Here is a 16196-nt window from a genome sequence, read left to right on the forward strand (position 1 = left end):
CAAGCATGAAGACCACACACAACCCACACCCGACTTCAAAAGACTTTCATTTTGTGGGTCTGACCTCTGCAGCAGATTGCCTCCCCCCTGACTTTCTGATTGAAGTATGACCTTTGGGTTCTCTGGGGATTTGTTAAGATGTGTAGTTTGAGGTGCTTTGTTTTAACTTAAGGTCTAGGTATAAGGGTCAGCAGCCTTTAAAGAGATGTTCTGCTTAGTCATGTTTTGATTTCATTGCAGTCACATATATTTCTATTTTCTACTGTTGAAGAAGTCATATTAAATAGGCAGGTTAATTAGTGATTCTAAAATGGCCATGGACACGAGGTAGACAAAGTGTCTAAAATCCACATTAAGTGTAGTTTATAGTTCAAAGGGTTCGAAGGGAGCAGTCACTGAAAAAATGCCACATACATGTCAGTCACTTTTTCAGTTTTCTTGGTAGACTGGGTAAAGCAACAAGAATTTACCACCTAAACCCACCCCCCAGATGACTCTCACCCCCCAGATGACTCTCACCCTCCCAGGTGACTCTCACCCTCCCAGACTTCTCTCACCCTCCCAGGTGACTCTCACCCTCCCAGATGACTCCCCGCCCTTTTCAAACAAGTGAGAAGAGCATAGTCAAAACTCAAATTCAGAAATCTATGAAAACTTCAGTACACATATGCAATATATTTTACAAGTTTGTACTTGTTATTCTAACTTAACCCTCTCTGTTGTCAGGTAAAGTGAATGTTTTAATTTTATTCAAATATACGCCAAAACATTACTGCAAAAAGAGCTCTGACCTGCAGAGCCAAGGACTCTTTTGGGCCTGTGCAGGTGTCCTGTTGTCTACATAACGTGAGATTATATAGACAACAGGTTGTTGCTGATAACAAAAGACCTGATAAAAATGGCAATAAAGGGTTACAAAGGGATGATATTGAATTATTGAGTCACTCTGCTCATGGATTAAGGATGCTTGAGTAGCACCTCTTGCTGTGTATAATGATAAAATAGCAGTCTGACTGAGTTACACTCCTGTTTGATTTAATTATCATGTTCACAGCCTGCCAATCAGGCATCGATGAATGCATGTTTCTATAGCAGATGTACTAATGTTCATCACCATTGTTAGGACTGAAAACTGGACTTGTTCCGACTACAATAAGGTAAAAAAAAAAAAAAAATCTGTGTTCCTTGCTTTTTCATTCATTTTTATTCATGCAGGTCTTGTGGCTCCATGGCTTTTGGGACTTGTATCTGATAAAAAAAAATTTAATAATCTTAGTTGCTATTAAAAAACGTGTCAATTCCAAAAAGGCATCCGAATGGAGAAAATAACTGATCATAAATTATACTGGTTTAGTGGTTGTAGCTCAGGAAATAGAGCAGGCCAAATATCCCTGGGTAACATACCGAGTTGCTCTCTGATGAGTGTAACTGTTAGATAGAAAGCACTTAAGAATAAGAAGAAAGTGAAAGTGTGAAGAGGCCTGTTTTGGGCTTTGAGTGTAGTAGAAAAGCACAAGAATCAGTCCATCTGTTGTAGGCTTGTGTTACAGCATTATCACGACATTCTTGGTTTTGTGTTATTTTGAACAGTAAAACAGCTTCCTCAAAAAGTTATTGTATTTGTTTTTTGGCTTTTCTCCATGACAGAGTTAGGGTTAAATGTTGGGACAGACAGCAGGCTGCATTTGTGTCCACTCATGGAGGTATTTAGCTGAAGAGTGAAGTATTTTAGGTTGGCAACCTACGCAGAGACACTTGACATTGATGGCCCTGCACATTGGCAGAATGCTCATTAGAATCGGGATACTTCATTCATGCCAGAAGAAACGATGTAATTAATTACTTGGACAAGAATGGGAACTACAGCAAAGAGAAGAAAGCACAAGAAGCAGAGAAAAAATGTGAGAGATCAAAGAAGCAGCATGAGAAACATACAATGGCTGCCGTGAACTGTTTTCAATATTTTGGTTTGACTTTGGTCATCTCTGCAGCAAGAGCTAACCTAACTCACCAAACAGAACTGCAGTATAAGTAACCCACAGACCGAGTGTTTGTGTACAACAGTAACAGTCTAGCTCCGTTTAGGCTCTGCATAGGACCAACCATGCTGGGCCCTCTAGACCTCACAATATGAAAGGTTAGAGGATTGATGTTGCTGGTCAGTCTTCTTCTTCTTAGCACAGGTGATCGCTTTGATCCCTTATGTAAGTCACTGATGTTATAAAGGTTATAAAGCGGTGACTGCCTTTCATAATACCAAGTCAAATCTAATCTGAAACCATCTGGACAGTCAAAGAGACTCATACTGTAAAGAACATAGATCCTGATCCTGGTACAGGATATGAGGTTAGAAATGATTAAATGTGGGTGCTGCTGAGGCTGCCATTGGTAACAGCTGGACGTCCAGATTAGGGAAAAACTCCTCCAGAAACCCCACTGATATTAATTTTCCACACATGCATTTGGTTTATTTGTCTACACCTAAAGTAGTTCTCATAAGAAGCTGCTTTCTGCTGCCTCATCACAGTGCACTCTGCATGTTTTTACACCAGATGCCCTTTGTGAAACAACCCCAGTGGGTTTTGTTTTGCCTCCTGGTATTAAACTGGGGAGCGTTCACTTGTTAGACGATCACATAAACCACTACACCACAGAGCCACTTTGAGCATTCAGGTTTGATTGAATCTTGCTGAGTTGACAGAAAATAAGCTCTTTATGAGGTTGTTAGATGAAAGTAGTTGGTGCCAAGTAGCCTTCAGTAATAGTAATGAATCACACAGCAGTAGCACATCGAAGATACTGAAGTGGCACATGACCCAGGTAGCAACTAATACAAGGTGGCTGCAGCAGGCTGACGTTAGATTTTTAAAGAACTGCCTTCCAGATGTTTCTTTAGGTTGGAGTCTTTTGATGCTGAGAGCAGCTTGATTTCTGACGAACAGAGTTTGCATTCCACGTGTAGATTTGGCCCTTTCTTCTTCACATTCCTGTGCACTGCTGGCCCTGTTTGTGCTGGCTCCGGGTCCACTGTGTAACTGAAGCCATCAACATTAGCAGGACGCTTACATTAGAGCCTCTTAATGCGTGTTTTGTTTGGGTGTAAAGTGTGCGTGTTAGTCCCCATAGGGAAATAGTTCCTCTGCATTTAACCCATTCACCCAGTGAAGCAGTGGGCAGCCACCAATGCAGCGCCCGGGGAGCAGTGTGTAGGGACGGTACCTTGCTCAGGGGTACCTCAGGGTAGCCGTTCAGTGGAGTCGAACCCCCGACCTTCTGATCATGGGGCCGCCACTCTACCTACTGAGCTATCCCTGCCCCACCGGTGTGGAATTACCAAAATTAAAGAGGGCATAGCCTAACATATGAAACAAGAAAAGGCCGATGTGTAACCCATTTATTTCAACAACGTAACTTTATTCTCATTATCACCTATTTAAGCAGTAACTGTAACAGAATATAGTTACTCATATTTGTATTTTAAATATGTAATGCCGGTACATGTATTCTGTCACTTGGGGTGACCAACCGTCCTCTTTTCCCCGGACATGTCCACTTTTCACGTTCTGTCCGGGGCATCCGGGGGGATTTTCGAGATTGATGGAAATATCCGGGTTTTCCTATCCGGTCGTTAAGTCTGACGTCACTAGCCGTGTCTGGGCCTAAACTCCGCTGCAGGTCCATATATCAAACGATCACTATGGCATTACTGAGAGTTGAAAAACTGTCTAAAGTCTTTCATCTTTAATAAAATGATCAGCGTTCTGCTCTACCAGGTGTAACAATTGAGTTTAACATCCAGACATCCATGAAAACGGAATTTATGACATTTAACGGAGTTAGAAGTTAGCAGGAAGTTAGCTCGCTAGCTTCTATCTAAATACAATATAGCATGTCCTGACTGCGGGGTTTTGGAGACAAATTCAAACGTACAGCTCTGTTATCACTTCCAACATAAATGAAGACAGAAAACTAAACAGCAGTGACGTTTGTAGGGTTACTGAAGTTGGGCTAGCTGGTATATAATGATGTACTACGTGATCGCTAGCGACACAGCTATGTTAGCATAATATAAACAAGCTAGCTTTTTTCCCACTCGATAAAAGTTAACGTGAGTGTTCTCGGTGGTCAGGAACAAATGTAATCGCCTGGCAGGATGCTGTAAAAGGACCAAACTTCAGCCAGGAGAACAACTGAGATAATCCATCCACAATACCAGGTTAGTCATTCATGTACTGCTGCATGGGCTGGGCTGTAGTTACATCCTAAGGTTTTAAAAACTGAGCTTAAATAAATGATTAGAGAAAAGCCGAGGGAGGTCAACAGTGATCACTGACTGTTTTAGGAGCTTTTTGAGATTAAATAGAAGAAAATACAAAACATTAAACATGTTAACAACACAAAAGCCATATTAAACGCAGACTACTTTAGGCCCAGAAGTAGGATTCGTCACGTCATCACTTAACGACCGGATAGGCCGTCATCCCTGAACTGCTGTGTTGTAAATGGTTGTTCCGCGCTCACAGACGGGACAGAGCGTGGAGCGGTGCGCTAAAAAGATGCCAAAGCGCATCTTTTCAGACAAACTGCAAAAGAAATTTCCTCGTACCATCCCGGTCGGAATAAATGGGAGGCGCAGTGCACTGTGCCAGAGCTGGCACATAACGTTTGTGTGTCTAACAAAGGTGCCGGAGATCTTGTTGCTCACATGGACACAGAAAAACATAAGAAGGCTGCGCAAGGTGAAAATTCATCTAGTAAGTTGACTGAGTTCTTTTTATCTGGGAAAAGCGAGGACGCTGTTGTTCTGCAGGTGCACTGACATCTCATACTATGAAGCATCACAATAGCTACAGATCCATGGATCATTTCCAGACTTTACCACAGCTAGAAAGTTCAGCAGTGCCGCACCAAGACTGAAGCTGTAGTCACTCTTGAAGCTAATGAAATCCAGCACTGTGGCATTTCTCAGACTTCAGTAACCATGGAACGGAAAAAAATATTCCCAATCATACTGTGACTGGAAGAATGGTGGCGTGCAAACAAAATTAATTGAGGTTAGAAACGCCAAATGAAACAGCATAAACCGATCGCTATAGGAGAAGGTGCTACCACTGTGCTGACCCCACCAAGTCACTCATTGCATTTAAAAACACAATGAAATTTGAGTTGCATCACCATCAACCAGTAATGAACATGAAAATATGACAGTTTGTCACCACTGTGATACTTTGACTGCATTTCTAGACTCACTGCGCAGTCAAAGCCCTTTAGACTACAGCTTTCACCCTGCTGTGTGTGTGTGTGTCACACTGAGGACGTGGCTGGTAGGATGAACTGAAATGACAAGGCCCATCATACATAAGAAAGGAGCATTGCAGACATGCCAGCTCACTGAAACCAGGACGGCAGAAAGGCCAGTCCATTCATCGCCACAGAAAGATCTCCTTGTTACGCGAGTCCTTCCACTGCACCTCATGTTCTTCCTCCACTCGCTTCCCAGAAGTGACAGATGGGAACACAATACAAGGCAATGCTCTATCTTGGAGATGTTTGTTGATGCTTTGGTCTCTATTAGAGTTCAGATGAAGGCATGACATTATAATTTAATCAATTACACTCGAGAGGTCGAAGGGTAACGGCTCTGGTTTGGTATTGACAGTGTAATTAGACTGAGACAGTCGACTGAAGACGTTTTTCCACATTAACCTTTTGATTTATATTCTGGGCTGCGCTCTTCTTTCATTTACTCTGTATAACCCTGACTGTATTTACAGTTCATTCATGTTTGATAGAATTTTAATTGTTTGATTTTACTTTATTGTATTTATTTGCTGTTTGCAGAGAATGTCTAACATTTTTAATTATCTAAGAATTAAATGGACGGCTACTTTTATAGATCCTTTCTACTCTAACAGGGTTCAGTGTCTTGCCCAAAGATCAAGGATCAGCATGCAAAGTGGAGGAGCTCAGGATCTGATCTATAATCAGCCCGTTCAGTTCATTTATCTCTTAACTTGATCTTAAAAATAGCTTCACCATCATAACAGCTACAAACTCCAAAATCAACCATTATCTCCTCAAACTCAGCTTAATTTGTCCATCTTAAAAGTCTGTACTAATATTTATACAAGAAAGAATTTCAGCATACTCGTACATACTTACCCTAAAGCAAAGTGAGTCAGCGTGTAGACAAAGCAAAAACACTTATTATTATAATACAGTGTAAACCGCTGCAGGTAATACCCAGCAGGAAGTGTGTTCTGAAGTAACTGCATTGGTTATTGCCCGTCCACTCCTTTCCTCATCTCTGAATCTCTGTCAGGACACCGTTCATCTCCAAACATGTCAAAGGCATCGACCTCGGTCTGAGACACATAAACACACATCACCTGTACCTGTCTTAATGTCAGTAGCTGAAGCAGTTAGTTTGACCCCCTGTGCTGCTGACCCACCACAGTATGTTGGGCAAAATGAAGGTTGTTACAACAAAATCCTAATCAGAAGTTACAGTGGAATAAAAATGTGTTATCATGTAGTGAAATGACCTCATGTGTCATTGCTCAGTCTGTATTCCCAGTTCACCAGCTGACCCCCCCCCAGTTTAGGTCACGCCCCTCCATCCCCAGCCACCCCTCCACCAGCGGCACCACCACCCCATTCCTCCTCATCCATTATTCATTACCCTTGGAGGTTGCTGTGTGTGTGTGTGTGTGTGTGTGTAGGACACGCTTTATGTACTGTCTAGTTTTTATGTGCATGTGTTGGACATGTATAACATGCTGTTTGCTGTAAGTTATGATATGCATGTGTTATTTGAACACTGATGCATGCTGTGGGCCAAATGTGAGCCACAGTGCAGCTTCTGTATTGACTGTTTGATATACACTGAGGGATTCTGCAGGCTTGTGTAGTTGCTTTGCCTGTTTTGTGTTGTTGTAGTCCTCCAGCACAGTAACACGCTGGACTGTGGTGTGATGCTGCTTTTGTTTTGTCGACTCCTAGTGACTAAGATGTGTTATTACATTCATCTGCCAGCAGCACACACCGGGGCAATCAAGCATTCATGGCTTTGGGTATTATTGTTAAACATATTTTGGAATATTAAAAAAATTGTGCACATTGATATTTTTCACATTAATATTAATATTTGCATTTTTAAGGAATTTGGCTGTGGAGAAAGTGATTAGATATCAAGGACATTTCTTTTCTATTTCATAGTCATGCATTGCGAATGAGGCACTTTTGAGACACATCTCTTTTATCCTGGGATCTAAATGCTGACTATGCATGGTTCCTTTACTATAACAGAAAGGCAAAACGTGTCAGAACAGAAAGCAGAACATCACATCACACCTGTCCAGAGCAGGAAGTTGCTGGATCCTATGGAACAGCATATTCATGTCTGTAACAGCCAGATAGACTCTTTGATTATAGATGTTTTAGTCTGCTCTGATCAAAGAGACAGATTCAGTGTGAAACCTGGTAAAAGTATATATATCTGTGTAAAACATTCAAACTGCTACTGTACCCGTCGTTTTAAATGTTATCGCTGAACATTTGGCTGCAGTGCATCAGTAAAGTCCCAGATGCACAGAATGATGCAACAAACCTCATAAAGCCAGTAAATCCTCTGGATGGATTGGTTTTGATTAACTGGCGGCCTCAACACTAATCTGTTATATCTGAGATATGGGAGACAATTTAGTCTCCACTCAGTGCTCAGTGCAAGTTTAAAGTTCCTGTGAGCGTTTTACTAGGTGATAATTGGCCAGACAAAAATATTTAATATAAAAATCTGAAGCACACTAACAACAAAACATCATGTAATTAGTATTATTAGTTGTAAGGCAAAAGCAGCAAAGTTCACCAGTGTCTTTGTATGTAAACGCAGGATGTTTCTTCTTGTTATTATCTGTTGCTCTCAGTTTGCTTGTGTTTATTTGCTGTATGAACAAGCTAATGTAGGCCGACTAAACTGATGTACGAAAGCTCCCTCAAGTTAAAGAAGCAGGCTTCAGCCCTCACATTAACACTGAGACCTGGAGGGAGGATGCTGGACAGACGTGGCACACCCAAACATATTTTAAGGGTGTGCTGGGAATATCTGGCAAAGGCCCCGGACCACAACATATTCAATTCCTGCCTCCAGGAGAACTTTGAGACATGGAGTCAGAATGGACAATATTGTAAACCTGCATCGTTGAAGCACGGAGCTGGAAGGTGGTTGGTACCTGTGATGGTGGTAGTCGTTGAAGTTGGTGGACACCAGGAGGTGAAGGGAAGCAGCTGACATTTAGCAGAAAGCCAAGCAGAGTTTGACTCTGGGAGTAGCTGAACCAAGTAACCAGGTGAGGGCGTGGAACAAGACTATAGGTGTTAAGGTGATTCTGGCAAATTATGAGGCGCCTCAGAAGGGGAATGTGGTGCTCTACTCACACATTGTAGTGGGTGGACGCAGTGCTGCTAAGGATATTACTGTTCTGCTAAATAGAAGGAATGTGCTGAGGATCTCCTCAGTCTGGGGTCGAGGGGAACGAGTGACCCCACCCCATCGCTAGGAGCAGGGTCACTGAGGCAGCTAACTGTATGGTAGCAGGGCCCTGGAATACATGCATGTTGTAGGTTTGTCTTGGTTGCTAGGCCTCTGCAGTGGCTCCTGGAGATCTGGGGCGGTGCCTGTGGATCGGCTGACTGGGATGTTGGTTCCCATCTTTAAGAAGAGCAGCAGAGTATGCTCCACCTACAGGGGGCACACATTATTCAGCCTTCCTGGATTAGAGTGAAGAGTGTGGTTTATGTTGTGATTGTGAAATATCTGGACCAGGATCTTTGTGTGTGCAGGGAAGGTTGCTCAAACACGGTACCAGTCTGTTGTGGTGAAGAAAGAGCTGAGTGCAAATGTCAGATTTACCAATGGGTCTATGTCCCTACCCTAACCTATGGCCACAAGCTTTGGGGAGTGACAGAAAGCAAGCAGCAGAGAGTGGCTGGTCTCTTAGAGGTAGGGTGAGGAGTTCAGTCACTTGGGAGAACTCGGAGCAGTGGAGCAGCAGAACCAGAGCTGGCTCAGGTACCTGGGGCACCAGAATCCAGAATCTTGGGCACCTAGTGAGTAAGGTGTTCTGGCATGTTTCACCACGAGCAGGTCCTGTGGTAGGGTCAGGACATGCTGGAGAAATTACATCTCTCAGCCGGCCTAAGAACGCATGTCTTCACCTGGATGAGCTGGAGGAGGTGGCTGGCAGAGCAAGGTCTCTGCTCCTCCACACCATGGCCCCAGACAATTAGGAAGGATGGATGGCCTAATTGTATGGTGGTGGATGGTGTCGTGTCTTTCTTGATTTTCAACACGCAGTGCAGCTACATCTGTTGTCTGTATGTTGGCGGTTTTATTCTCATGAATATCATAGTAAGTGATGGTTTTTTAAAACCTTTGCGGCCCATAGGTGGCTCTGCTGTGTCTGTAGCCACGCCCTGCAGTGACCTTCAGTGCCAAAGAAGATTTGCAGGTTTGCGTTTCAGGCACATGATTAGAAAATAGTTGTGAACGAACTAAATAACGGTTCTCTGTCTGCAAGTGATACTGCAACAAGTTGTGTTTACACAATATCTGTGTGTGTGTGTGTGTGTGTGTGTGTGTGTGTGTGTGTGGTGGGAGTGGGCGTGGCTAGTCTCTTCTCTATTGTGTCTTCATCACAACATTGTGATTCTAGGTCAGCAGAGAAGTCTCCTCTATTTTTGTCCCCATAATCCCCTGTAAGAATGCACACGCCCTGCAGTGTGCGTGCATCCGTTTGTGTCTGCGTGCATGTCAGCTGCAGTGTGTTAATACCTCTAGCGTGTTACACACTAATCCACTCACAGAGTCGGCAGTACCGCTCTGCCTCCCCCCCTCGTTTCCCCGTCTTACACACACCCTTCTGTCTTGGCTCGGACACCCCGAGTGGCCGGGACACAGTGGATATATTTGACCCCGGCGTGCTGTGGCCTCTCTGGAGCACCCATGAGTGCAGGCATGGTGGTAGGAGCAACAGGCCAGGTAAGCGTTGATGGTGGACTGGGACAGTGACACTAAGCTTTATGACAGGTACTATACTGGAACTGAATTCTTATTTAATCAGTGCAAAGACCTGCAATCTTTAATTTAATGCTGTGGATTCTTCACCTGTGACACTGACTGTTGGTTCAAATAGCGCAAACTAGCTTAGAGTTGGGCATAAAACAACTTAAATCAGAGTCAATGTTTAGTAAAACTTTGTGTATTTACACTTAAATACAATGTAAACGAATGCTGATGAAGATAATGCAGAACGTTTTGTGGTTTTCATTCACAGACAGAGCTTCAGGGTTCGGCCTACAGTTGCTTATTGTTGAAATAAAACAAACTAACTAACTAATTATGAATTTGAATTCATCGTTTTCCTGTTCAGCTAAACTATATGCTTTGCCTGTGTAAGCATGCACATAATGATGCTACCAGACTTTGTTATAAAGCTGAGGTTGGCAGAGTTTGTGTAGCAGTCGTGGCTTTCTAATGAAACCTGCGAGTGTGGTGGTTTCCTCAGAGTGAAAGCAAACTGGAGATGACGTACACAGAAGGCTTAACTGCTGTGAGCAGCTGCCGTGTGTCGTCAGCTCTTGATGTGTAAACTGGACTTCAGTTCTTTGAGGCGTGTTTGTGTTCAGGGCCGTCGATCGAGTGGAACATGTTGAGGCTCTGATGTTGGACAGGGCTGTTCTCCAGCTAGGTTTTCTTATTCACGCACAGAGCAGAAAGTGGGACACGGTAAAGATGAGCAGCGTCTGTGTGGAAAGATGAAGTATATGTGAAGCAGGGAGGGTGATGTCATCACCGCCTCAGGGGAATTGTGGGACGGCTCATTTGGCTCAATGGGACCGATGAATCAAGCGCCCTCGCCGCACCCGCTCGCTCTCTTTATATGTGATTGTCCTTTCGTGTCCGCTGTCCGGTGAGACGAGGACTCCTGATTATTCTGATTATCTTCCACACAGACAAAGGAAACTAGGAAACTCTCTGTGTTAACCACACAAATACAGCTTCTCATTATTCTGCGCTGTGTGAGCTCAGAGGAATCTGTTAATGAAACTCAAGGGATGTGCTTATCCCAGACCCCCCCCCCGTGGTGAGCCTACCTTCCCCTTCTTCACTGTCACCATGACGATGCCCCACACCCTTGTTGCTAGGCAATAGCTGGAAAGCAGCCGCTGCATTACTATTGTGAAACCGAGGCTCGGTTTGAAATAAATCTTGTTGTAAACGAAGGCTTGAAGGTACTTGGTGGTAACATTGTTTCTAAGCAGCCTCCATTAAGCACTAACACAGACGATACTGAGGTGATATTTAATGATGATGAACACTTTTTCTTTACGGGATTGAGTTTTGAAAGCTTTCAGTGAGACAGCTCTGTGCTGTGTGCTAGCTGAGGAAGTTTGGACTTGAGAAAAGGTTGTTTCAACCTAAATGTAATCTCTCTTTTCCTCAATCTAAGTCAAACTTAGATATGAAGAAATGATAGCATGCTGGAGTCAGATCTTTGTGTCCTGGATGAAGACCTGGTGGGTGTGGACTGGACCCCCGGCCTCTTCACTCCTGTGTCCTCCTCTTTTCCACTGTTCTTTGGCACAATCTGGTTTTCTGAGTGTTTCTGATGTGAAAAAGGATAAGTTAACGTATTTCCTCTGACTCACGTGACTCCAACAGTGGTCGGGTTGTCGGCCATATGAGGAAAATGAAGGAGATAAAATCCTCCACGTTACACTTTATTTGCTGCACTCATAGGTCACCTTTCTTGCACAAGGGAGCGTCTCAGTTCAACTCTGTGTTCTACTTTGTAAATTGCAAACAACACCCTGAACTTGTGACTGGCCAGGGGCGGGACCGTTAATGAGTTTGTGTCTACAGATAGGGCTGCTCGATTATGGCAAAAATGATAATCACGATTATTTTCACTGAAATTGAGATCTCGATTATTTGACGATATTTATTTAACCCTTTAAGACCTACCATAGAACCAAGTCCGCCAGAACTTATATTATTTTTTTACATGTCGTAGTGCCATTTGTGGGAGCATTTCAAGTTGCTATACATCAATACAACTGTTATAGCCCATATTTTAATAATATGTATGCATTAAGTGCATAGTAATTACATTAATTGCAAAAAAGTGCAATAAACTACAAAAAAATTGAAAATCATTTTTGTTTTTTTACAGATATTTCTACTTGGAGAAATTTAAGAGGTTTATCCTTCAAAACTTTAAATACAAAAAAGTTGCACAAAATAGTTTACAACAACAGGAAATTTATCTTGAGTGTCTTCATAGTTTTATTTTGGAGATACAGCAATTTTTATACACTGCAGGAAAAACAAAAAAACAATCCTATGATGCAAATTTGCAAAGAAAACAGCATGTGCATCAAAATAAACTATTTCCAGCAGTGCAATTCGAGTTCTAAGCATCCCAGAAACTATTCAGAAAAGTCAAACATGACTTATAAAAACACCAGTATAGGCTTTTAAGGCCTACAAGTAAAAAACTACATTTTCCGCGAAAATTATGTCACTTCCGGTTTCGGGCAGGAAATGGCGGACATGCAATCGTTCGCGCTGAGGTCTGTTTCAATGTGGGAAGTGATACAAACAGCTGATCGGATCGGCAAAGCGTGTTTCTGGAATATTATGTTTTTGTTGCTGCAAGTGCTTTTTATGCAGTTTTTGCAAAGCTATATGTGGAAGGAAACCGTGACCGAGGACAAGCTGATGGCGTAAGATGTAAGTACAACTCCTCCGGTTTCATATGCAAAAAAAATTATTGTGCTAGATTACGCGGTTCCGGTTCTACAGGGATTTAAATATAGTTACGCAAAACAGAGCGTGCTGCTCTGACCGGCTTTAAAGGGTTAACAATAACAATGTATTGAATAATGACTTTAAAAAATAATATAAAATAGTGTGCAAATACTGATAACAGTGCAAATGTTTGCAATATAAGAAATAGATGAAAAATGTAAACATTTATGTTTAGTGAACTTTGCAGTGTTGCTCTGTGGTGCAGCTACGACACTGTAGCAAAGTTTACACACTGTGTCTACTTGATCCACGTCTGACTCCGCGAACCCATAATGTTTCCACACCACTGAAGTTTTTTTTACCTCTCTTTTCAACCAACGGCAGTCTCTCTCCTCTCCAAATAACTTCTGCTTAGCTTTCCGAGCTTCCCTCGGGTCCTCTTAATTGTTGTGACACGTGTTGGAAACGCAGAGAGGTGCGCTCGATTTGCCACATGGAGCAGCGCGAGAGTAAAGCACGAGGGAGGGGCTAATAATCGGCTCAGTCATTTTTAATGATCGTTGAAAGCCCAGATCGTAATCGAGATTAAAATTCGATTAATTGAGCAGCCCTATCTACAGATCAGACTGAAATCATCTGTGTGAAAGTCAGATGTCTTTCTGTTCAAGCACAAGAATGTGTACTTCAATGCAGCGGTCCCCAACCCCCGGGCCTCGGACCGGTACCGGTCCGTGACTCGTTTGGTACCGGGCCGCGAGAGTGTGAAATGGCTCAGGTGTGAAATGTATAGTTTTCAGGGTTTTTATCAGTTTTCAGCGTTATTTTGTTACCGTTTTTATCGTTTACTCGGTTTTCCTGGGTCTTTTCACGTGTGTTATGAATAAATCTTCTTTTTTTCGGTACCGGTACTAGTTTTATTTTGTTGTATTTATCCGCGACACCTTAAAGGCCGGTCCATGGCGCAAAAAAGGTTGGAGACTGCTGCTTTAATGTGTAGAAAATTAGGAAGCTGTTCTTCCAACTTTGGTGTTTTTCACGTTCTTCTTTTGTCCGTTCTTTCTGCCTGTATGATGCCAACAGCTCAGCGTATCTCGTTCCAGAACGGCGTAGTTGTTAATAATAATTCTTGCCCACGTGAAGGCAACGCCATGAAAATGTGAAGTTCAAACTAAGAACATTAGCTTCTTCAAATATGTCAATAATGGCAACAGTATATAAAGGAATGAAATTAATAACATGGAAACCAATGAAAATGAATATTTCATGAAGTTACTGCTGTTGAACTCAGAGCTGTAACTGGACCTGCTCAGTCTGATTTATCAGAGTCTTTTACCTTCAGCTGGAACATTTACTGCTCACACAGCGCAGCTCAGTCTGAGCAGCAGCACATTTATTTATTCATATACACATTTCATTACCACAAAGTGGTGTTTACAAACAACTAATACTATAACTTTATTACCAAACAACTCTCAGTGAATACAAGTGTGTTTAAAGACGAGATTTCAAAAGTCATTTCTCTGTTTTAGCAGCGGTGATGAATTAAAGCCCCAGAGCCTCTGAGCAAGGCAGCAACAAATGCACAAATGTACACATGTAAACACACACACATGTTGGTGCTCATAATTACACATGGCTGTGGCACAGGTTCAAAGCCTGGGCTTCTCTGAAGCAGTTACCGACCTGCCGCCTCCTGAGACTCACAGAGGTCAGAGGTCACAGCTCTGTCAGGGTCAGAGCCTGACGAGCTCCCACAGTCCATCAAGTGTGTTTTTGTATATTTGACAATGAGGATTCTCAGCAGCTGCGTGTATCCAGTATGAGACCCTCAGCAGATTATCCTCCGCTCTGTTGGGGGAGATTTGGAGAAGATTAGTAACCAGGCAGATTTACTCCAGGTTTCCTGCTGCTATGAATCTCCACACTGCTGGATGCCCACTGCTAATACAATTATTGTGAGTAACATGCTGATCAGGTTAGGAGCCACTCTTTTCACAGGGACACAAATCTTCTGGCGCAGGAGATTGTGTGTTTCACGTCGTCTCTAATTCTAACTTTAATATACGTTTGACTGTCTGTGGGGTATCATACTGCCACTTTTCACTGCAGTGTTAGGACAGAACATGAGGGGGCGCCATTGTGTTAAAAAGCAAAAAGGGTGAGGTTGCGGTGGAAACGGAGGCGATGCTTCGTGTTAATGAGGATTATTTACGTTTAAACATGAAAAGTGTGCGTACTGGAACATTTATTATTATTATTATTACTGCCTCACATGAGTCAGTGGTGCTAATACTCTGCATTGCATCACAGCAGCATGTATAAAAGGATGCATTTTTATCATTTGTTTTTCTGTGTGTTTGCTCAAGCAGACTATACCATTTGCTGACAGGGGCAGGTCACCCCCCCTCTGCTGAAATGGTACCTCCCTTGCTCTTTCTCCAAAGGACACACACTGACTTCCGTGTTCTGTATCTCCTCCCATTTCTTGTTACCAGCTCCTCCCCCTGCGTTTACCTCCCCTTCTGGTTTACGGGGAGAGGGGGGTCGTATAATGAGAGTGTGGTCCAAAGCAGCTCCCTTAGAATCTGCTGCTCCCTCTGCAGCCCGAGTGGTGGAGGGAGGGGCAGCACTCTCCTCCTGCCTCTCTGCCTCTTCCTGGCTTCTCTATTGGTCTTCCGGCTTACCTCTTGGTGGCGTGTGCCAGGCAACCCCTCCTCTCTCTCCATCCTGGGCTCAGATGCAGTTATCCAGGCAGCAGGGAGGCAGGCTTGCTAGTGCCACTCACAGTGTTTGCATGAGTGCAGAGAGACAGTGGAGGATTCCACAACTGTTTTCTTCCCGTTTTTGTCACCTGGAGAGGGGGGTGTTTCGTTGGACGGCTGGTCTCTTTTGTTAATGAGGCTAGCGTTCTGAGAGGACCACTGAGTGATCTAAGAGCTGTAGATTTCTGCGTGTGCAAACAGTGAGAGGACAGTCATGGCTCACGCTGCTGCTCACATTAAGAAGGCCAGGTCTGAAATGGACCAACCTCCGGATCTGAAGGCTCTGGAGAAAGCCAGAGAGAGGAGAAGGCGCTCCCGGGAACGGGCTGAACGCAAGCGCAAGGTACCAGGCTAGACCCATTTATCCCTTCTCGCTCTCGCGTGACCAGTCGGTAACCAGTTAACTCCATCCCCTCTACTTCATTGTCATCGTCTGGTGTCATCTCACCTTGTTGCCCTGAAGAAGACTGTATCTTTACACGAACTGCAGAAGTTCCCCAGACCTACTACTGCCATCGAAACTGTCATTTTCACCGTCATCATCATCATCAACTTGTCTTTAGTGCTGCCACCAAGGACACGTTTTTCTTAAAAAGATGCATTTTCTTTACGACACATCCAAC

At 43.4% G+C, this 16196-nt stretch overlaps 1 protein-coding gene and 1 long non-coding RNA gene across 6 annotated transcripts in view; one reads left to right on the forward strand and one right to left on the reverse strand.

Moving 5' to 3' along the window:
* The window catches only part of LOC146391933 (ankyrin-2-like), a 157430-nt gene that overhangs the window by 52108 nt on the left and 89126 nt on the right, over positions 1-16196 (forward strand). The window contains exon 1 of one of the 5 annotated variants that reach the window (XM_084915340.1): positions 9942-10039. The exons of 3 other annotated variants lie outside the window; for them this stretch is intronic. In XM_084915340.1, the coding sequence (XP_084771466.1) occupies positions 10004-10039 (36 nt within the window). In that variant the 5' untranslated portion in view covers positions 9942-10003. Of the gene's footprint in view, positions 1-9941; positions 10040-15569; positions 15917-16196 lie in introns of those variants that run through there. One more of the 5 variants, XM_084915282.1, reaches the window with a different exon arrangement.
* Positions 14181-15426, reverse strand: LOC146391935 (uncharacterized). Its single transcript, XR_014798948.1, has 2 exons — positions 15188-15426; positions 14181-14659 (listed from the first exon to the last, which is right to left on the reverse strand). It is a non-coding gene; the product is annotated as an uncharacterized LOC146391935 (long non-coding RNA).

The sequence above is a fragment of the Perissodus microlepis genome, chromosome 3 (assembly GCF_051167445.1).
Source record: "Perissodus microlepis isolate ML-2025 ecotype Zambia chromosome 3, ASM5116744v1, whole genome shotgun sequence".
NCBI lineage: Eukaryota > Metazoa > Chordata > Actinopteri > Cichliformes > Cichlidae > Perissodus > Perissodus microlepis.